The 23,576-nt window shown below is 44.4% G+C and overlaps 1 protein-coding gene across 1 annotated transcript in view; it reads left to right on the top strand.

Annotated features, from left to right (window-relative positions):
* The window catches only part of TMEM108 (transmembrane protein 108), a 262,120-nt gene extending 242,890 nt beyond the window's left edge, over positions 1-19,230 (top strand). Inside the window, exons 4-6 of the mRNA XM_049775972.1 lie at positions 2,699-4,102; positions 11,167-11,321; positions 18,459-19,230. Coding sequence (XP_049631929.1) covers positions 2,699-4,102; positions 11,167-11,321; positions 18,459-18,581 — 1,682 coding nt within the window. The 3' untranslated portion in view covers positions 18,582-19,230. The remainder of the gene's footprint in view (positions 1-2,698; positions 4,103-11,166; positions 11,322-18,458) is intronic.
* The last annotated feature ends 4,346 nt before the right edge of the window (positions 19,231-23,576 follow it).

Below are 23,576 nucleotides of genomic sequence, written 5' to 3'. Positions count from 1 at the left end.
TCTCCAAACATCAGAGGTTCTAAGAATAGATGGTCCCTGTGGTGGTAAACTGCAAGAAAAGAGCTGGAATAACCCAGAAAGGGTTGCAGCTGAGCAGCACATCGTTTCTGATGTGGACGCAGTTACCTCTCTTCTTTCCTGCCCATCACTGGTCAGTTAGAAAAAGCTTACATTTATTTGGAATGCAGCACAGTAAAAGTTTCTGTGAGTTATTGACTTTAAACTTACTTTTTTCTATTGACTTTAAAATTGTTATTTAAATTGTTATATAATCTCCCTGGGACTTAACTTCCTACCCACCACTGAGTGGCTGTGAGAATGGGATGGAGTCTGAGAGGCGAAGAGGTTTAGGATTGATTGGTGGAAGCAGAACACATGGTTGATGTGGGACAGAGCCAGCCAATTTAAACTTTTTCCACCGTGACCCATTTCAGAGTCTCTTCACCTTAGTCTTTCTCATCCATCTCAGCATGGCTCCCAGAGTTGCCAGCTCCCCTGTGTGTGATAAAACTCCAGCTGGCTACAGAGGATGCATATACTAGCCTGCCAGTTCCAAGAAACTGCCCTTGGAGTGGGGTTGCAGACTTTTCAGAGCCTGAGAAAATTTTATGTGACCCGGGTTATATAAGTATGTAACAGAGGTATACAAAGCAAATATTTATGATACTATAAAAGATTTTTTTTAATTTTTGGGCTACACCCAGTGACACTCAGGGGTTACTCTTGGCTATGTGCTCAGAAATCGCTCCTGGCTTGGGAGAACATATGGAACACCCGGGGATCAAACTGCAATCTGTCCTAGGTTAGCCTTGTACAAGGCAAATACCCTACCATTTGTGTCACTGCTCTAGTTCCCTGAAAAAAAAAATTTCAATACACTTTTGTGATTTTTTTTTATGACCCTCACATTCACTCCAGATCACAAATGGAAATTTAGGAAAAATGCTGGGATTATGTGCATGAGAAGCAAATATCAATATTATTATAAAACCACAGAAATTTCAATCACTAAAAATTTTTTTCAAGAAGAAAGTAAGTTGCTTCAGGCAGATTATTAGTCCTACAGGCCACAAGTATAGTCTCTTACAGCCTCCTTCTGCCTGTTAGGCTGAGGATACACTGCTCTACCCAGGACTCTAGTACATACCAGGCTGGAAGTGGCCTTAATATGAGGGACCCTGGGCCCTGTTTCAGAAGCAGCTAAGAAGATGACCTCTCTGCTCCTGAAAGATCTCTCAGCAGCTGTGATCCCCATCCAATTTCCAAGACTTCCAAGGATACTACATATAACTCTTCTACTCTGTTTTGTGTGGGAAGCCTCCAAAGAGTATCCCAAAGAGTGAGCTCAAGGAACATGGGTAGGATTCAGAGTGCATCCATGTGAATGAGGGGTTTGCAGGTCAGAATCAGATCACAGATCTCAGCAGCAGACAACAGTTCTTTCTACCCACCAGTATTGGGTGATCTGGCAGTGCGGTATCTTGGTTAGATCCTGCATCTTTATTTACAGAAATTACTTTAAACATAGTTACTTGTGTTGTGATTAATACAAGCCGTGGGTATTTAGATATATATATATTTTTGTTTGTTTGTTTGTTTTTTTGTTTTTGGGTCACACCCGGTGACGCTCAGGGGTTACTCCTGGCTATGCACTCAGAAGTCGCTCCTGGCTTGGGGGACCATATGGGACGCCGGGGGATCGAACCGTGGTCCATCCAAGGCTAGCGCAGGCAAGGCAGGCACCTTACCTCTAGCGCCACCGCCCGGCCCCGAGTATTTAGAGATATTTTTAATTCATAGGCTTTTGTCCTTGTAAATTGTCTCAATCAATGAAAAGCATGCACACTGACCACCATGTGAAATTCACCATCTTCTTTCCATGCTCCTCAAAAGACTAGACAGCACCAGTGATTTTCCAGAAAGTTCACTGCAGGATCATCTCAGGAAACACAGTTAACACATTGACAGCCTGAAAGCCAGTGACATCTCCAGAAGTCTCTTCTCTCCAGGGCTTTTTGTACTGTGCTTTATGGGCATGGAGACACACCAGCCTTCTCAGCACCCCAATTCCCTCTTCCTGGCTCTCCCATTACACTGGGCTGTTTCTGCCTTTATTTAGTGTTATTTGTAGAATGAGTATTGATTGTGGAGACAGCACTGATGATTTTTGTGTCCTCTACAGTGGAGGGGAGGGCTTGACCAGCAGCTGCTGCAGTTCCGAATGAATGAGGTCTGTTTGAGGAGACTTTTGTCTGGTCATAAATGGAAGAGTCAGACAGGCCGTGTGCATTGGTCGGCTTATTCACCTAAGTCTTTCTTATCCACCTCAGCATGGCTTTCAGAACTACCAGCTCCCCCCATGTTTTATCAAGCTCCAGCTGGCTGCAAAAGAATGCACATGCCTAGCCTGTCTGTTCCTAGAAGGGGCCTTTGGGAGTAGACTTCTCAGAGGCACTGGAAAAAGCTGGGCTTGGCCAGTTACATCTACCCCAATGGGGGGCTGCTTTCTCTTTCCCTATTCTGCTGGATAACCTCTACCTGAGAGACCCTCCTGCTCTTTAGGAAATTGTAACCCTATGAGCTTTGAGGTAGCAGCAAAGACCTCAGGTATGCCCCTGATGTCACCGTTGGGTTCCCTAACCAGAGGTTGTCATGTCTTCAGGTATTTTAGCTTCTTTCTCTCCTTTTCTCTCTCAAGGCTCCCTCCTGACCTTGGCATTGATTGAAGCCCTGACATTCACCACCCAAGAACCATCTCCCAGGGAATCTCTTCAGGTCCTCCCCTCAGACATCACCCCAGGCACCATGGAAACAGCATCCACCATCTCTAACAGACACTCCTCTGTGGCAGCTGCCTCACACCCTGTGCCGACGCTGACTCCCCATCTCCATGGGCCCTTGGCACCGGCCTCAGTTTCTGTGGCAACAACTTCACTCCAAGCAGATGGGCAACCCCCTGTAAGCATAGTCTCTACCATCATAGCTGCAGCAACCACCCCTCACTCTGAAGAGTCTACAGAGCCCCTTCCTGCGGTCACAGATGCACCCTCCCACTCTGAGCGCAGGCCCCTAGTCAGCACTGTGTCCACCAGTTTGCCCACAAAGCCACCAAGAACCACCAGTCACCATACCACAGCACCCACACGGCCAGCCACTCACAGACCCCCCAGGCCCCCAGGCTCTTCACGAAGGGGGGCCAGTAGTTCATCATGGGCTGGCTCATCCACATCTGATGGCCACCCAAGAAGGAAGAAAGGTCAGCAGGCACAGAACCAGACCACCGCACATCTGGGGCAGAAGCGGCCCCTGGGGAAAATCTTTCAAATCTACAAGGGCAACTTCACAGAGTCTGCAGAGCCTGTTCTCTCTACCCTCACCCCCAGGAATCCACCACAGCCTCAAACTGTGGCCATAACCCTGGTGCCCCGCAGGACCTTGTGGGCCACCACCACTACCCCTCTGGCGACTGCAGAGGATAAGTCAGGACTTAGCAGAGCAGACCAGGGGGCTGGCTCTACCTTCACCAGCCAAGGAGAGAAACCAGATGTCCCAGCAGCCTCAGGAGTCCCTACCAGCTCACAACCTACCCTAGTGCCTTCTCAGGTCCCTTATGGTGACCCACAATACAGCTCTAACCACGCTGACTCCAGGCTTGGTGTTGCTGTTGGTGTTACTCCTGGCACCAACAAACCTCCATCTACCAGCCCTGGGGCCTTCACAGCCACCCAGGGGCAGACCCAGGCTGCCTTTGATGTCAGTGTCTCAGCCCCTTCCAAGGGCCTTCCTCAGGGAACATCCTCACAGGCTCCAGCCCACCCCACTGACACCTCAGAAAACACTGTTTCCCGAGACCAGGAGGAGCTTACGACCACCCCTACCATGACTGATGAGGTGCCCAGGCCTTTCTCCACAGTGGTGTCCACTGCCACAGGAAACTTCCTCAACCGCCTGGTCCCTGCTGGCACTTGGAAACCTGGCACAGTGGGGAACATCTCCCATGTGGCTGAAGGGAACAAGCCTCAACACAAAGCCACCATCTGCCTAAGCAAGATGGACATCGTCTGGGTGATCCTGGCCATCAGCGTGCCCATCTCCTCCTGCTGTAAGTACCTCCTGCTCCACCTTCTTTCCCTCTTCTCCTATTCAGCAGCTTGCCTGGCCCCAGAATTTCTTTGCCCCAGAGTTGGGAAGTCCTCCCTAAGTGGGCTGCAAGACATGCCTGGCCCAGGAGATGAGGTTGCAAGACCAGCAGCACAGATTGTTCCTATTTCTGTGCCATGATTTTGATGCCTGCTGAGCAAAAAGTATAATTCCCAGATTCTGGGAAAACTATACAGCTAGTCCAACCCAATCCTCACTGTGCAGAAAGAAAATCAGCGTGAGCAGTAACAGAGCTCACTTCGAACCTAAGGTTAGTGAAAGGAGGGACTAAGGGAGGGCTCAATGTTCCTCTCTGCCCTGTTCAACTCTTGTCACCAATTTGTGACCCACATGCCTATGCCCGGAGCAACAGGGCATAGACATATGATAGGAGGCACTGACAGAATTGCCACCTCCAAGTAATTAGGCCCATGCCCTACTGTCCTTCGACTCACCTACCATCCTCCCTGTCTTTTTACTCCTTCCACATAGCTTTCTTCTTTTTCCTCAAGAAAGGAGATAAAGCTTTGATCTTACAGAAAGTTCTATTGGCCTTCACAAAACACAATTCATAACTAACTTGAGACTTGAATTATTTGTGAATTTTGCAACTCTTTTTCTCTGTCACCAGATTTATTTGTTCATGGGTATGTGAGCTGGATGCCATCTACACCTCTCATTGTTTTCTGCCTTTATGAGCATTGGTGGGAAAGTTCTCCAAAGGCTTCCAGTACCTCCTGACTGCTGCTTATCACACCCTCCAATAAACCCTCCCATGTCTCTTAAAGGAACCTTTGCTAGTCTCAGGACCAGTCGCTTCAGGTTCTTAGATACCTTCTCCATGTACTTGACCCGACACTCTCGATTTCTTAGATAACTATGACAACTATACTGAGTTGATTATCCTTCAGCCTCCTAGGGAACCTAGGGAGGAGACGCCTCACTCATGGAACACCACATTCTCTGCCTATGTTTTCAGGAGTTTCCCAACTCTTGTAAAGGTCTGAAATTTGCATCCTTGTAATTCCCACTTGCAGTCTGAACTCGCAAAAAAATCTAGCAATGCCCCAAGATATTTGAAGCAGCTCTCAAAATTATTATTTCTTTTCCAAACCATTCCTTCTAATTTTCTGTGATTTCTTTTCCCAGTGCCTCCCAAGCCCTGCAGCCTGTAGTCAGCCCTAAGGCTGGGGCTACTTTCCATTGCATATGGCCAGATGTCAGAGGATTGTGAATAGTGACTGACTCCTATGTGCTACATTCTGTTCACAATCAGGAAGCCAGCACAGAACCAGCTCTCTTACTGGTTTCATGTCACACCTCCCACATACACACATACACCACCAGGCTCACCCTGATCTCAGGAGAAACAGCCCAGAAACTTCCACAGAGGAAGTGGTTAAGCAAAGTCTCCCCAGTCTGCAGTGATTTGAACAGTGATGCAGGAGGTATCTGCCTCTTGCATGAATACATTTTCTTGCCAACATTGCTCTCCAACAAGATCTTGTTAAGTCTGAATTCTGGATTCTTTCCAGATGCCACCTCTCCCCGCTTTCTGTCACCATCAGTCTGATAAACAAAACAGCCTGTCCATATGGGGGCGGGCGGGGAGGGGGTGCTTTCTTTGCTCACAGGCCCAATGCAGGAAAAGGGCAATGTTTGGGGGTTGTATATGCTCTTCTTTTAGAAATTATCAGAGACAACTGTATTGTCTCACATGGGAACAAAACAGGCTTATAAAGCTGCAACTTCCAACTTCTAAAACAGAAGAAAGGCAGTGAGATAATGTAAGTCAATAAATTATTAATAAAAGTCACATGTGAGAAGTAGTCACATTAGGGACAGCTTCCTAATTTTCCATTCTTTACATGTCTCTAGAAGGTCTCATTTACGAAGAGAATTTCCATTATTTTTATCACACCTTCCTTAAAACAGACTATTCAGAAGAATAAAATAAAAACAGAAGCAAGTGAGATTCTGAGAAACACCCCTTACAGTAAAGAGTCTGGTGCCAGACTGTGGGGATGTGCTGAGGATCCCAATCAAGCAGTAGTCAGCTCAGATTGGATAGATGCATCTTGGTAGAACTCAGCACAGTTATTTCCCAGGAGCCCTTCATGGACTGGGAACTCTACTAAGCACAGGGAACCAGGTGTTGATAGGCCTCACCCTTTGTTTTTCTGAGTCCCTTTCCCTTCTTATTGGACATTGAGTAGATCTAGCCCACAACCTCTGGGCTTTGCCAATCCAAAAAAAATTTTCTCAAAACCTTTTATTATGTACGTTTGAAACTCAAATAGATCTTGTTGCAAATCCAATAAACCCACATGCTGCCTAAACTGAGAGTGTATGGGTGTGAGCCAAGACAGCAGCATGCATACAGCCTATAAATACACTTTAGGAATGTACTGATACTTTCAGGGATCATTTCTATAGTTCTTGACTAGAGAAGTTCCTCTGAACGTTGTAGGAATTTGCTGGAACTCCAAATGGAGTGTTGAGGTACAAGGAATAGAACCTACTAGAACATATTAAAAATATATGTAAAAAAAGGTATGAGTCCCTTTGTTTTGAACTCCTGTAACCCTTTGGGACCATTGACCTTTGAAAATACATGGCCTGCGGCCAGAGCATAGCAAGTAGGGCATTTGCAAGTAGGCACAGTAAGTAGGGCATTTGCCTTACATGTTGCTGACCAAAGATCTATCTCCAGCATCCCATATGGTCCCCCAAACCTGCCAAGAATAATAAATGAGCACAGAGCCAGGAGGAATGCCTGAGTGCCACCAGGTGTGACCAAAAACCAAACGAAAACCAAATAAACCTACCTTTGGCTTCTCACTTGCTTTCCCACCAATTTATTGGAGAGGCTTCCTAAGCCCTCAAGGCTTCAGCTGCCTCCCATGCGACTCCCTGCCCTCATTCATGGCCCCAACCCCTGTGGGACCATCGTTAACCTTGCAAAGAGGCAGGGTTAGAACCTGGGTTAGAAGCAGGTCAAGAACCCATAAAAGAGGCAGACTCTGTGATTGGTTTCAGGACCAGTGCTCTTTTGTCACTTGACCTCTTATGGATCTGAAGAAAGACCTTCCCAACAGCCACATTTATTCGAAAGCTTTGCCAGTTTGTCTCATTTTTCAGGCCACCTGGTTCATAGCAGGATGCTTTCATTGCTTCCTCATGTCTAGCTCCCAGGCCCAACTCCTCAGACTTCAGGTGACCAACGCCATTTTGCAAAGGGTTGATTCCTCTTTCCTAGTGAAAATATGAAGTGATCATAGCAAATCTCTGACTTGCCCATGATTTCGCTGGTCATAAACCCCACCTCGCAGCTAGGAGCCTCTTGTGTGTGCTGGGACTTAGAGGGCCATTATCTCTTGCGCAGTGCTAGAGACAGCCACCCACCTATTCAGATATGCCCGGACATTAACTGCATTCAGCCAGGAAAGGAGGAGGAGCCCTGGGGCTCCTAAGCTGGTCTCTGCTGCCACCACCAGGACACTTTGCCTCCTGCTCGTCCCTGTCTCCAGTACTGTGGGTTTTTCATCCAAGGTCAGACTTCCCAGTCTGTCCTGCACAAGCCACAGAGCTCTTGAAAGCTTTGGCCCCAGCTTCACTGAGCAAACACAGGGCTTCACAGAAGGTGGTCACAGGGCAGCTGCAGCTGATTTTCTTCATGAATCTGAGGCTGACCAGGGCCTTCTGCTAGAGTAATCAGTCCTCTTTTGTGATGCCCCAGAGCAGTCTTGCTTTAGTCAGACAACAGTGAATGCCCCAAGACTTTGTATTTAACAAGACCTTCCTGTGAAAAGAGCAGAAGCTCTTCCCAACACCGGTTTGTGAAAGTTTAAAGCATCAAGATGGCCTAAGGTGGTGGAAGAGAAAGGAGTTTATTTAGTCAGACCTAGAGTTCGGGTAGTCCTGCCCACTCTCAGCCCCAAATGATCCACTCCTTTCTTATGTGCAAACAAGTGGGGTTTACACAAGCAAAATTGCAACTATGGTTAAAGAACAAAGGGTTTTACACTAATTATCTTTTTTTGTTTCTACACTGGTAATTTGGGCCTTTATTGTGCTACAAATTCTTTATCACTTTCCTTTACTCCTCCTTACATCTGTAAATCTGTCAATTTCCCTCATATTCCCAGATTTCCATAAGTTTCCCACATCCTACCAACTTGGGAATCACATAGGAAGTCCCAAATCTGGTTTCCCCATACCTGTGGCCTCAGATCCAGACCCTGAGTCCTCAAGTCCACATCCTGCAACATCCAAAGAAACAGGAAACAAGAAAGCCAAAAATTAAGAAAGTCCAAGGCCTGGACTTGCCCTTCATGTCAACACTTCTGGCCCACAGGGTCTCCGTCTCACCTACAAGATGAAGGAACTGAACTGAATTGTGTCTCCTTCTCTGACTCTCCTTTTCTGACTTTCAGCTTGCAGGAATCATGAGCATGTGGGTGTCTTGTGACAAACCTGCTGTGTGGATGCAAATATTCCTGGACTTCATCCCAGCCTTCCCTCTTGTCTCCTGTGGGACTTGAAAGATTCACTATTGGCCCAGTATTGTCTCACCTGTCAAGATAGGACTATGTCACTTCCATGATTTCAGGAGGTAGAGACCAAGCTGAAATTCAATAGGAATGAGAATTGGGATGAATTATAAAGGCAGGTACTGGGATGGCAGGGATTCTTTGACTAAAGTACTGCCACTGAAAGGAGAAGGCAAAGAAAGGTTCTGGGGAACAAGTACTAAGACCGTAGTGCAACTCTAAGGTAGATTTTGCCAGGAGGATGAGGTCTCCTGGTTGGTAGAGGAGGAATCCCTGTCCTGCATGAGTACTTCTGCCAGCATTAGTCAGAGATAGAAGGTCCCAAAACAAGGTCTTGGCAGGTAGGCAGTTGGGTCCAGGGGGACCTTCCTCCTCCAGCTCAACAATGAGATGCAAAAAGTCTACCCTAAAGAAGTGCTCTGCGAAGGTTAGGTTACATCTTGACACTTGGTAGCATCTGCCATGATCCTCAGACAGGCCTATGAAAGCACTTTTAGGAAGAATGGGGAAGTATCTATTTCCCGTCATGTCCTATCCCCCCACAGAGCAGTCCCCTCCCAGAAAGGCCAGCACATAAGCCGCTGCCCACTCCAGTGGGACAGCTAGAGAGCCCTGTGAGTCTTGACTGACATTTCTTGGAAATAATCAAGTGATTTAATGCTCACAGTAGTTTAAAATTTTCATAAAAATGGAGTCCCAGGGGCCGGAGAGATAGCATGGAGGTAAGGCGTTTGCCTTTCATGCAGGAGGTCATCAGTTCGAATCCCTGCACCCCATATGGTCCCCTCTGCCTGCCAGGAGCAATTTCTGAGCCTGGAGCCAGAAATAACCCCTGAGCACTGCCGGGTGTGACCCAAAAACCACAAAAAAAAAAAAAATGGAGTCCCAGAGACCTTGAGTCACTACTATTGCCTTTGGGAAAACATTGGAGAAGCTTTATACCAAAGGGAGAGAGAGGCTCACCCCTTCTGTTTGCTTAGAGCAGTGCAGTTCACAGAGGCCTAGAGATGCCTGAAAAATATGCTCCCTCCCTGGGTTCAGAGTAGCCAGATGGGTATGAGTCCCCGAAATTTGCTAGGCAGTGGGACTCTAGTTTGTGAACTTTCGGGTGCTTCTTCTCTGAGTGGTAGTAGTGGCCCCAGAGTCTACCTTTGCTTTCTTAGGTGAAGGGTCAAATCCCAAAATAAAGCAAACAAAATCACCTTTGATGGTGCCTTGGCCTTGAGCCATCCAAAAACCCATCTTTTCTTCAAAAGATCTTTTTTTTCTTTTTTTTTTTTTTTTGAGTGGAAATGCTGGGAGAATCAGAAAACTTAATTAGCACCTATTGTACCCCAGGCTTTTATTCTCCTCCCCTCCCTATGAGTTTTTTCCTTCCTAGTCATCTTGACAAAGGGAATGAGCCCAGAGGCAGAGGAACCCAGGCCTTTCATATGCCAACCCCTGTGTCCAGACTGGCTTCTCCTGTGTCAATGAAACAGTATTTGAAAGGCATGTGAGGGAAATTTCACCAAGTTGGCAGCTCTGTGACACACAGGAAGAGAAAAGCCCTTGCTCTGAACTGCAGGGCAGAACCCTGGCACCACATCCCAGACAGCTCTGGCCTCAGGGCCCAAGATTGAGGGTTCACGGATGGATTAAGCTGTGACATAGCAGGTTAGCCTGTCTCTGGACCTCAATCTTCTGTCTGTGAAAGAAGGAGGTCCCCGCCCTCTGCCTGCCCAAGACTTTCCCCATAAGTACTGCTGCATCCATAGGGAAGTTTCTTCCTTCCTTTAGTACACACTCAAGATGGGCAAGGAGGTGAGGAGTTGACCCCACATCTCCCTCTGACCAGCCCAGCATCTGCAGCCCTGGCCACAGCTCATTCACCTCCTATCTCCCTCAGCTCCCTCCTCTCACCCTCTTTCCTACCTTCTTCACATCCCAGCTCACTCTCAGCTCACTCCCACTTCAGCTTCACTTCCCACCTCCCTCACCTCCTGCCTCTGACCTTACTCACCTCCCACCTCACAAAGCTATCTTGATTGTCCACTCACACGTGTTCGCACCCAGGCCCTTTACCTGTATGACCCCAGAACATTCTATTCTTGTTCCCAGTTCTAGGGTCAGTTCTAAGATCACTCAAAGGAATCCTTTCAGGACTTCAAAGCCATGTCTCATAGTCCCCTCTCCACCTCTCCCACTATTTCCCTGGAAGAGTCTAACTCACTGTCTGTACTCTTTACTATTGTCTATCCACTCTGCACTGCACTCATCCATCATGATTGGATGCCCTGGGAAAGTGGGTACCTTTGTGTTTTGCTCATTCCTTACTCTCAACACCTGACACTGAGGAAGCACATACATGTATGTGTTTGCTGAATGACAGACCATCACAACTTCATCAAAAGATGACCTCTATTTTCTGGCCACACTGGCTTCATACCTTCCATCTCCACCCCTCTCCATCTAACTTGGACTCTCTCTGCAGCTGTCCTGCTGACAGTTTGCTGCCTACGAAGAAAGAAGAAGACAACTAACCCAGAGAATAACCTGAGCTACTGGAACAATGCCATCACGATGGACTACTTCAACAGGCATGCTGTGGAGTTGCCAAGGGAGATCCAGTCCCTTGAGACATCAGAGGTAATGAGCCCACAGCAAGCATCCCTAGAAGGACTGGCCCCCACAGGGAACAGCACAGGCTCTAAATGAGCAGCAGGGTCTGGCCTACTGAGCAGTTTGCTCCTTGCAGACTACTCTCCAGTCCAGCAGTAGCCAGGAACCTGTAGGCCTGTCCCTGTCCCTGAATTTCATCTATATCTTTCAAGGTGCATTCTGCATTTGTTAAGATTGGGTCAACAATTTCTAGGGATTTGGGGCTTCTGGGAACAAATATACCATTATTCACATAGGACTTGCTGTGTCAGGCATGCTGTGGAGCCTGTAAAGATGAAACTCTGCTCTCCCAGGCTCCAGATTCTGAGATGTGGGTAAGATTTCACTCACTCCAGTGATCATGCTAAAACAAAACTATCTCAGAGAGATAGCGGCTAAGTCTTACAATGTGCTGGGAATGACTCGCAGCTAAGAAGCAGCAGTCTGAGAGAGGGTAGGGACAGTTACTGAACATGGAGTGTCATCAAAGCATTTTGCCCAGGATCTAACTGTCACCCCAGGTCTGTCTATCTCCAGAGGTGTGCTCTTTCTTCTCTTATATGGAGAGGAGGGCAAATAGTTCAGGTGAGGCTAATATCAAGCATGGCCCTAAGAGGAGTCTGCATTTGTCTCAGGCACAAAGTATCAAGTGGAGTTTTGAGCTTCGGGTGACCTAGATCTAGAAAGACTGTGCTTGTGATGAGTGGATTAACTGGAACAAAGGGACAGATGAACGGGTAGAAGGACAGATGGAAAGAGACTTGAAATTAGTATATCAACTGAGATAGAGTCAAGTTGTCCCAGAAGAAAGAAGGGAGACAACTGTTACTGCAGTGAAAGCAGAGAGTTCTGGGAAGCAGAAACTCTTGCCTCTAATGGTCAGGGTGAGTTTTATAAACAAACTGTCTCAAAGTCGGGCCCAGAGAGATAGCACAGCGGCATTTGCCTTGCAAGCAGCAAATCCAGGACCAAAGGTGGTTGGTTCGAATCCCGGTGTCCCATATGGTCCCCCGTGTCTGCCAGGAGCTATTTCTGAGCAGACAGCCAGGAGGAACCCCTGAGCACCACCGGGTGTGGCCCAAAAAAAAAAAAAAAAAAAAAAAAAAAAACTGTCTCAAAGTCCTTGTCAGGGTCTGGGAGGTAGACCTGGCCTCAGGCCCTCCCAGCCTCATTTCCCTCTGTTTTGCTAAAGGAGATCAAAGCATCTCCCTTTAAGACACTGCATTCTCTTGTCCAGTCTAAATGCCATATATCAGTAAGATTATCCTGTGTCTGTATCCTTCTTTGGCTCACTTAGTTTAACATGGAATCTCCCAGTCCCATCCATGTTGCAGCAGAATGCATGATTCTATTGCTCCTTATAACAGTATAGTATATGGAATCAATCGAGATGTCCAATGATAGATAAGTGGATTGTGAAGATGTGGTATATATACACAATGAATACTTGATTTTTGATGACTGAAAAGCAACAAACTGGTCTCTCCAAAATTCCCCTCCACAGCTCAACCCAACAGCTTAGTGAAAAAGGATTTCTGTGACCTCACTGGTATGCCACCCTTTTTGCCCTGTTGAAAAGCCAAGGCAAAAACTAATTCCAGACAATAAAGGAAGTTTTTATCTTCTGGAAAGATTTTTTTGCCAACAAATGGTCTGTCTTTCTTTATTAACTACAGAGCAATCTTAAATCCTCAAAATATATATTTTATATGTGTGTTTTGCTTAAAAATTAAGAAAGTTATGGGACCAGAAAGATAATATAGGAGACAAGGTTCTTGCCTTGTATGCAGCCAACCCCAATCCCATCCCCAATATCACATGTGGTTGCCAGAATACAGCCATAACTAAGCCCAAAGGACTGACAACAAAGCCAGAAATAAACCCTGAGTACTGTTGGGTGTACCCTCTCCCATGCCACACATAAAAAGGCAAGTAATTGTGGCTTCTTAAAATGAAGACTCAAATGTTCTAAGCAAGCTGGCTTATGCCAGCCTACCTAATGTCTGTTGCTGATTTTTTACCTTTAAATGGTCTGTAGGTTCAGAAAATTCTGTTGTTTAGACATAAGAAACACTATGCAGGAGCCAGAATAATAGCACAGTGGATAGGGTGTTTGCTTTGCATGCAGCCTACCCAGGTTAGATCCTCAGTATTCCATATGGTCTCCCAAGCCTGCCAGGAGTAATTTCTGAGCACAGAACAGGAGTAACCCCTGAGCACCATCAGTTTGGGCCCCAAAACAAATAAACAAACAAAAAGAAACACTATGCATTTCCTCCCTACTCAGTGCTAGGCCTAGTACTCAGTTATAGCTATTTCATGCTCCACAAATGCTTCCCGGCTTTGTTAGTTATGCTAAAATCATTCATATGGACCAGAGAGATAGCACAAGTAGAGTACTTACCCTACATGCAGCCAACCTGGATTCCATCCCCAGCATCTTATGTGTTCCAATGAGAAACGTCAGGAATGATCCTTGTGCACAGACCCAGGAATAAGCACAGAGCACTGCCAGGCATAACTTCCCTCCAAAAACCAAACAAATAAATGAGCCAAATCATTCACATAACTGATCTAGAGAGACCAGTTTGGGTCAGTATGGACCTCAAACAATCAAGTATGGAGGATTTTTAGCACTCTCCCACTGATTATCATAACAAAGTCTACAACCAAAGTTAGAATTAGGAATTAGAGAAATAATACTGGAGGTAAAGTAATTGTCTTGCATTAAAATCATTATTCAGTCCCTTATACCACAGATGGTCTCTCCTGAACACTTCCAGGAGTCATTCCTAAACACAGATCCAGGAATAGCCCCCGAGAACTCCAGATGAGGCCCAAACTTCCTTTCCCAAAAAGAAACTAGCACACATATATATTCAATATATAAATCATTCTTTAAGTAAGAGTAGAAGCAAATTGTTCAATAAATAGTATTTCAAAAGTTGACTTTAGGAGAAAAACGCAGAATGGTCTCACTCATCTATGGGTTTTAAGAAAAATGAAAGACATTCTTGCAATAATAAATTTCAGACACAAAAGAGAAAAGAGCTGGAAGTTCCAGCTCACCTCAGGAAGCTCACCACAAAGAGTGATGAGTTTAGTTAGAGAAATAACTACATTTTGAACTGTCCTAATATTGAGAATGTATGAGGGAAATGTAGAGCCTGTTTAGGGTACAGGCGGGGGTTGGGTGGGGAGGAGGGAGATTTGGGACTTGGGTGATGGGAATGTTGCACTGGTGATGGGTGGTGTTCCTTTTATGACTGAAACCCAAACACAATCATGTATGTAATCAAGGTGTTTAAATAAAAAAAAAAAGTTGACTTTAGGGGGCCGGAGTGGTGGTGCAAGTGGTAAGGAGTCTGCCTTGCCTACACTAGCCTAGGATGGACCATGGTTCCATCCCTCAGCATCCCATATGGTTCCCCGAGCCAGGAACGATTTCTGAGCGCATAGCCAGGAGTAACCACTGAGTGTCACTGGGTGTGTCCCAAAAAACAAACAAAAAAAAAGTTGACTTTAATTTAGAATCTGCATGAGGTACCACTGAAAATGTCCCTGGGGAACCCAGCAATCATCTCTAGGAACAAGATAGGAACAGGAGCAGCAGATTTCAAAGCTAAGGAATGAGGTTTCTTAGGAGGAAGAGACACAGAGCAGAGACCTAGAGAAGGATTTCTAAACTGCTATGGTATGGAAACTTTCCCTGGAAATAGGAAGAATCAAGTCAAAAACCCATGACACCAACATTAGAATTTTTCTCTGACAATACAGAGTGAAGAGACAAGAGATTGTGCTATGCAAGTTGTTCAGGGAATTAGAACTGCTGCAGACAGTGGCCTCTTGCAGGATGTCAGATGATGACTTCTGATTCCTTGTTGAACACAGCCTAAAGGCAAATCCTGTCATTCCCAAACTAAGATCAGAATTTATTCTCACTCTAAACTAAACTAAGTCAGCTCTTCCCAATTCAGAAAGCCAGAGTCAGAAAGAACTTTTAGAGAACAAAACAGAAACAAACAAAAGTAAAAAGGCACATAGCACAGCAGACTTTCCATTGCATTTCCAAATGTTGGAACTTTTAGTTACAACATGGTCAAACTTAGCATGAGCATGATGGTAAACTTGAGACAACACAGTGCTTCCCAGGCTACTTGAGGCTGATTGTATAGCTACTGTAAGGCCCTAGCAAATGCAAACAGCCTAGTAACTACACTGACCTGCTCCAGGCTAGTTGCTGTTAGGGCATTCATAACATTTGCTCTTCCAAACTGCCTGAACTGGGCAATACAGCCACTGTTGAGTACCAGCAAATATGATCTCTGGAGTATAGCCCAGATCTCCAGATCTCAGCTGAGTATTGCTTATGACCCCAAATTCCCAGCAGTGGTCCAGTATGGCACAAACTCAAAATAATTATCTCTATCTGGATTTAGGAAGTGTAAACTCTAGATTGTTTCCCAAGCTAGCACAGAATCAGGCCCCCATCACCAGCCCTGATATAGCACCAGGCTCAGTGAAGAAGCAGAGCATTCAATTGCATTAATGTATGAAGCTAAAAAGGGGACAGTATCCAAAGCATCTAGGACCTTTGTAAAGTCTCTATACAGCTATTAGGATGCTCATGGAATTGAGGAAATTGATAGGTGAAAACCGCAAAAAGGCAAGAGAAGACATGAAAGATAGTATGAAAAAACCTTAATCAGGGTGGTGAGATGGCACAGCAGTAGGGCATTTGCCTTGGACGCAGGGGGTGGGGGAACAGTGGTTCGAATCCCAGCATCCCATGTGGTCCCCCGAGCCTCCAGGAGTGATTTCTGAGCGTGGAGCCAGGAGTAACCCCTGAGCACTGCCAAGTGTGACCCCCAAAAAAGGAAAAAAACTTTGATCCCAAATCACTGACCTAAAGACACCATACCTGAACTAAAAAATTATAATAGAGATCCCTAGCAGAATGATAGAAGCTGAGAAAATACACAAAGACAAAATAGATGAAACCATTAAAAAAGAATTGCTGATCTGAGGTTACCAAGTGAGAAGTGGGTGAAATGTGGAGAACAGAGGCAAATAAGAAGGCACCCAGGAGTAACAGTGAAGGAATAGTGGTATTTGGGCAGTGGATGTGACATAATTTCATTGTACACCTAAAGCATGAACATTAGTTCTACTGCAAAACATATTATTTCAATAATAATTTTTAAGTATTCAGACAGATGTCTGAACATAAATTTCCTATTCCTGGACCAAAATAGACTATTTATCACCTAAAGTTACAAGAAATGAGCCCTAGTTCCGAGAAATTCTTGGAAGAGTCAGAAGGGGAGAGATTAGGCTGAAATGACTCAGTTGTGGGAAGAAGGAGAGAGCAGAAGTGAACAAGTGGACGTAAACTGGGGAGGAAAAATGGAGCCCTCTCCCAGAGTTAGGCTGCGAAAGAGTTTGTAAAAAAGAGACAAGAGTCTGGGAACCAAGTGGACCAGGTCTAGCTTACTAGGGAGATCTATTATGACTCTCCTTTGGGACTTTGAGAAGAAGCACAGAACCCAGTTGGCAGGGCAAGAGCTAATTGAAGAAACAGAAAAATCATACTTTGAATCTGATATAACTGGGCTTTTCCTCCTTCTATGTATCTGTTTCTGTCTCTCTGTCTCTTTCTCTCTCTCCCTCACTCTCAATCTTTCTTTTTCTCTCTCTCCCTACCTCATAGTTCTTTAAAATATCCTATGTCATTATTTATCATCAGGAAAATATATATCAAAACAATGGGATATCACCTCATATCGGTGAGATTGGCACACATGAAAAAGAACAAAAACAATCATTGCTTGCATGGATGGAATAAAGAACCTCATTCACAAGGACTATCAACTGGTTCAACTTCTTTGGAAACCCATATGAAGCTCAACAAAGAATTGAGCTTCCATGCAACCCAGAAATTCCACTTCTGTTCATCTTCCTCTAGGGCCCAAAAACACAATTTACCTCATTCACAAGGACTATCAACTGGTTCAACTTCTTTGGAAACCCATATGAAGCTCAACAAAGAATTGAGCTTCCATACAACCCAGAAATTCCACTTCTGCTCATCTTCCTCTAGGGCCCAAAAACACAATTTATAAAAGATATCTGTACCCATATGTTTATTACAGCACTGTTCACAATAGCCAAGATCTGGAAACAACTCAAAAGCCCAACTATAGATGACTGGATAAGGAAATTGTATTCTATATACACAATAGAATACCACTCAGCTATAAGAATAGGTGAAATGAAGCAGTTTGCCACTACAAGATCAGAACTAGAGGATATCCTGCTGAGTGAAGTCAATCAGAACAAGAGGGACAGATTTAAAAAAAATTTCTCGAGGCCGGAGAGATAGTATGGAGGTAGGGCATTTGCCTGGCATGCAGAAGGACGGTAGTTTGAATCCCGGCATCCCAGATGGTCCCCTGAGCCTGTCAGGAGCAATTTCTGAGCACAGAGCAGGAGTAACCCCTGAGTGCTGCCAATGTGACCCAAAAATCAAAAAAAAAAAAAACAACAAACAAACACACTCTCTCATAAGAGGGATATTAAAATAAAGGGCCAGGACTAGAGCAAAGTATTGGGTTGGATATTTTGGTTGGGTATTTGCCTTGCATGCAGCCAGCCTGGGTTGAATCACCAGCATCTCATATGCCCCCCAAACACTGCCAAGTATGGCCTCCCAAATTTTTTAAAAATACAATAAGGGAGCAACAAATAATGAAAATCAACAGACTACAAAACTGTGCTTACCTGGGGGAAAAGGTTGGGGGCATGTGCGGATGGCAAGAGTCCCTGGGACATTGATGGAAGGAAGGGGGCACTCTGGGGAGGGGGTTGGCATATGTTGAAATGGTTACAACAGTCTTGTAAATCACAATACATAAGTAAAAATTGGAAGAATAAAAAATATTTGCTTCCCCCCAAAAAAATATAAAAAGAAATTGCAGAGGGCTTCTATACCTCTACATTGGCAGAAAAGTTAATGAAAAATGTTTACCAAGCAATTCTAGACATAAAGAAATGTCCCTATGGGTTCATTTCTCTATACCTCATGACTCCATCAACTCACACTGTCTCCTTCCTTCGTCTCTACAGGACCGGCTCTCAGAACCCCGCTCCCCAGCCAATGGTGACTACATGGACACTGGGATGGTTCTTGTCAACCCTTTCTGCCAAGAAACACTGTTTGTGGGAAGTGATCAGGTATCCCAGATTTAACTGCAGCAGTGCTTGCTTTGCTGGTCCCAATTTTCATCTCTAAATAATATATATTCAAAAATATATTATGAATATAATATTTGTGTAACCCCTGAGAAACATTTTCAACATTTTTCCCTAAGAATTGTCAACATCTTTTTTTACAAGTGTGGTTATAAAAAAAAAAAAACTTTTCAGAACGATTCGTGGCTTTATAAAATAAAGGTATTTCTAAGCAAAGCAGTCGCAGTGAGTGCTTCTCTTAATGGATGTGACTAGTTATGCCTGTAGCCCCAGCAGATGAGGGAACAGCACACATAGAACTGGATGTCAAAAGGGCCAGGACAGTCCTTTAAATGCTTCTGAAAGCTCAGGTTCCTCTTCATCCACTGAGACCCTGCTTCTTCCCCTTGCATATGCAGCCCTCTAAAGGGACTGGACTGCCTAGGGAAAGCCAGTGAACTGATTCCAGGCAGGAAAAAGGGAACATCTCACTCCATAGCATGAGAAACAATCTGGCACTAACCCTAATAGCTGTCAAGTTGTGAGCACAGGCAGAAGTGTGCAGCATCAAGAATCATTGGAGGACATCCAACATCCTCAGGCCATGTTTCCCTAACCTCACCCACCTGGGGGTCTCTACTATGATAATTACAGAACCTTATTCGCCAGGTGACTCAAAGGCTACCCCTAGCATATCCCTACGTCCTCTCCAGTTCCCACATTGCATTAAACTACGTGCCTTTCTCTGGAGAGGGGTAGGTGCCTGATCACAGGCCTGGAGCTTGAGGATGGAGCTCTTAAAGGATGTTTATTGAGGCTCAACTTTGTTTCTCGAAAGACCATTGCATTGTGCTCCTGAGGGAGGAGTTCAAGATGCCTTGAACTGTACTTTCTAGAACCTTCCTCCTATTATCTGAAGGACACAAGATCACCAAAGCAGAATCACAATCACTTGGGAGAAATCATCAAGATTCCCCTCCTCCCTCAAAGCTGCAGGCCCACCTAGGAGTCAGCAAGGGTTCCTGTGGCTCAGCTTTCATACTCCATCTCCCCAGCACTGCCCACAATGCTATCACACCCACCCCCCAAGCCCACACTACATCTAGCACAGCCCACAGGATGAGGCCCTCAGACTTAAGAGGGCCTTCTAGAAATGTTGCTTCTCTCTTGTTTCTGACAAGAGGGGGAAAGGGGTTGAGGGAAGGCAAAAATAGCTGCTTTGACATTTCTGTTCTCCAAAAAAGACAAAAAATAGTTTGATAGTATATTTTGAATATAGGTGTTCTTATAATCAAAATGGGAGCTGAACTTGAGTGTTGATTCATATGTTTATGTTGTTGCTGTGCTTTTCAACCAACTTTTCCCCCTTTTCCTGTATTTTCTCTTTTTGTTTTTAAAGAAAATTGTGTGTTCTCCATATTGTATGAACTTATTTCATGTGTATTCAGTGGTCGTCTCTTCTCGAAGATTCTTTTGTCCACAAAGAACCTGATTAAATGTTTCTCTGAGATTCGTTTTCTGTGTCTAATATTCTAACCTTATACTATTTGTAAGCTATTGCATTTAATATATCAATGTATGTATATACAGAAAGAAATGTTTGTAGAATAAATTTATATATAATATATGTAATTGAGTACATATGTTATATATATGTGGATGTATTACTTATTTTTCCTTACCTACAGAATTCAGCTACTGTGAATATATAAATAAACTTATTTTATTAGCCAGAGGATTAAATTGCCAATCTATTTTGTATTTTTTTTACTTTAAAATAACTTTGTCTGCCAAGTACCTACACCACTCTACCCTTATATACTTATTTTTAATGAAGGAGGTAGTTTTTATTTAGAATTTATTTAGAAAAATGTGAGAGGAGAGAGAGGAAATATGCTCAAGAGAACATAAGCAGCAAAGAAACAGAGACAAGCAAACGAGATACATATTCAAGAGATTGTACAGGTTTGAAGACTAGCCTTAACTGTATTTTTAACTTCTGTCTTAACAGTAAATTGAGTTTTATTAACATGTTGAGCTAATAGCATTTGTGATTTTTTTTTTTTTTTTGGTTTTTGGGCCACACCCGGTAACGCTCAGGGGTTACTCCTGGCTATGCGCTCAGAAGTTGCTCCTGGCTTGGGGGACCATATGGGACACCGGGGGATCGAACCGCGGTCCGTCCAAGGCTAGCACAGGCAAGGCAGGCACCTTACCTTTAGCGCCACCGCCCGGCCCCAGCATTTGTGATTTATCCACTGATGAAACAAATTCCTAAGAACATGTTTGTTTTTCCTCCAAGAGCATTCTCTTCCTTCCTTCCCTCCTTCCCTCCTTCCTTCCTTCCTTCCTTCCTTCCCACCCTCCCTCCCTCCTTCCTTCCTTCCTTCCTTCCTTCCTTCCTTTCTTCCTTCCTTCCTTCCTTCCTTCCTTCCTTCCTTCCTTCCTTCCTTCCTTCCTTCCTTCCTTCCTTCCTTCCTTCCTTCCTTCCTTCCTTCCTTCCTTCCTTTCTTTCTTTTTCTTTCTTTCTTTTCTTTTCTTTCTTTTACTTCCATCCTAACCTCCTCTCCCTCCATTCTCAGATCTTTGGAGAGATTCACATCATTAAGGGTTATACCCTCATCTCACTGCCATATTTTATAAATGAATTTGAGGCAAAGAAATATGAAGATGACCTGATCACTAGGAGATACTGTTTTATAGAGATTAGCAATTAGCAATGTCTAAACCTGACACCACTGCAGACACTTTAGTAGTTGGGCTATCTGTTTCACCTTGAATGACCCATTCTAGGGTTTTCTATAGCTCCTCAGAATCTAGTCAGTGTCACCATCACCTGGATAGGATATCTACAGTCTCCTAGCACACTGTAGTTGGAGTTCACAACAAGAGTTCAGTCACTAATCAGGACTGGAATGATAGCACAGTAGTAGGGCATTTGCCTTGCACACAACTGACACAGAATAAACCTGGGTTCAATTCCCAGCATTTCATATGGTCCCCTGAGCCAACTAGGAGCGATTTCTGAGTGCGGGGCCAGGAGTAATCTCTGAGCACCAGTGGGTGTGACCCAAAAACCAAAAAAAAAAAAAGAATTCAATGACACACACACACACACACACAAAAGGAATTCAGTCACTAAGCAAGGAAAGCTACTAGCTTTTACTTGATCACAGTGGTTCCTTAATCTATTCATCCTAATCCTGACATTGAAATTCATAATTCCTCTCCCATACTGTCTCAAATAACAGAGTAGAAGGTGGGAAAGGAAGAGTGTGATGGCTTTTGTGTCAAAAAGAGCACATGTACTATTCTAGGAAGCACCTTGTTTTTAACTCTGCCAATGTGGATGGTAGGAAGTGCTCAAGGCAAGTCTCTGGGTTAGGAAACAAAAGAGACTATTTCATCCAGTTCTGCTACTTCCTTGGGACCTCGGGCAAGTTATTGCAGTTGAGAGCTTCCACATCATAGAATGGACTAATTGACAGATCCTAAAGCAGGCTACATGGCATAGCCCAAAAGACAGTCTATGTCAACTGTTCTGCTCATAAGACCCAGTTGAGAGCACTGGAAAAACAAGGGTAGAAAGCCACCAGAGTTTTTGGGTGAACTTTTCTTTGTAGCAGTGACTGCCATTCTCTTCCTCAGACTGAGGCTGTTTGCCACAATAACTCTGACTTTGGTTCCCTGAAAAAATTTAAACACAGCAGTTTTAAGGTCTAATTTTGTCATCCCTGGGACTAGAGGAGTCTTGCTGGGACTGAAGACATGATTTTCACCATGAATACATGCTTTAATGTAGCAGGAATTAAAATGAAAAAGAAAAAATACAATGGGGGCAGGGAGGGGGACTGAGACTGGAGTGATTGTACAGTGCGTAGGGTACTTGTCTTGCACTCAGCTGACTCAGGTTTGGTCTCTGACATTCCATATGGTCCCAAGCACCACAAGAAGTGATTTATGAGTGCAAAGCCAAGAATAAAAGAAAGAGGGAGACAAGAAAGAAAGAAAGAAAGAAAGAAAGAAAGAAAGAAAGAAAGAAAGAAAGAAAGAAAGAAAGAAAGAAAGAAAGAAAGAAAGGAAGGAAGGAAGGAAGGAAGGAAGGAAGGAAGGAAGGAAGGAAGAAAGAAAGAGAGAGGATGGAAGGAAGAAAGAAAAAGGAAGAAGGAAGGAAGGAAAAGAAAGAAAGGAAAAGAAAGAAGAAAGGAAAGAAAGAAAAAGAGAAGGAAGGAAGGAAAGAGAAAGAGAAAGAAAGAAAGAAAGAAAGAAAGAAAGAAAGAAAGAAAGAAAGAAAGAAAGAAAGAAAGAAAGAAAGAAAGAAAGAAAGAAAGGAAGGAAGGAAGGAAGGAAGGAAGGAAGGAAGGAAGGAAGGAAGGAAGAGAACACTCTTGGAGGAAAACAAACATGTTCTTAGGAATTTGTTTCATCAGTGGATAAATCACAAATGCTATTAGCTCAACATGTTCATATTCACACACTGCACACCAAAGAATATGGAAAGTTCTAAAACTGGTCCTGGAACACTGGGATGAGTCCTGGCCCAGCCATTCATTACAGTTTTAATCTGAGGTCACTAGTGGCACCTCAATACTCTCATCAATACATTCATCTCTGGAGCAGGACCTGGAAGCTTCCCTTGCTTTATCTTGTATAGCTAAATACAAGTTAAAAAACCACAGCCTGTACTGATCCAACATCTTCCATCACCAGTAGAACACTGGAAGGCCAAGCACAAGACCCAGCATACAACTCTGGTCAGGGCACACTTGCCTTTCAATTCAGTGAATAAAAGAAACTCCAGGAAAACAAACGGGCCAGAGAGCATGTAGGTAAGGCATTTGCCTTGCATGCAGAAGGATGGTGGTTTGAATCTCAGCATCCCATATGGTCCCCCGAGCCTGCCAGGAGCAATTTCTGAGCATAGAGCCAGGAGTAACCCTGAGCGCTGCCAGGTGTAACCCCAAAACCAATAAATAAATAAATAAATAAAACCCGCAAACAAAGCAGCCCTGA

The sequence above is a fragment of the Suncus etruscus genome, chromosome 6 (assembly GCF_024139225.1).
Source record: "Suncus etruscus isolate mSunEtr1 chromosome 6, mSunEtr1.pri.cur, whole genome shotgun sequence".
Classification (NCBI taxonomy): domain Eukaryota; kingdom Metazoa; phylum Chordata; class Mammalia; order Eulipotyphla; family Soricidae; genus Suncus; species Suncus etruscus.
Note: the sequence above shows the minus strand (reverse complement) of the source record. Positions and strands in the feature narration are given on the sequence as shown.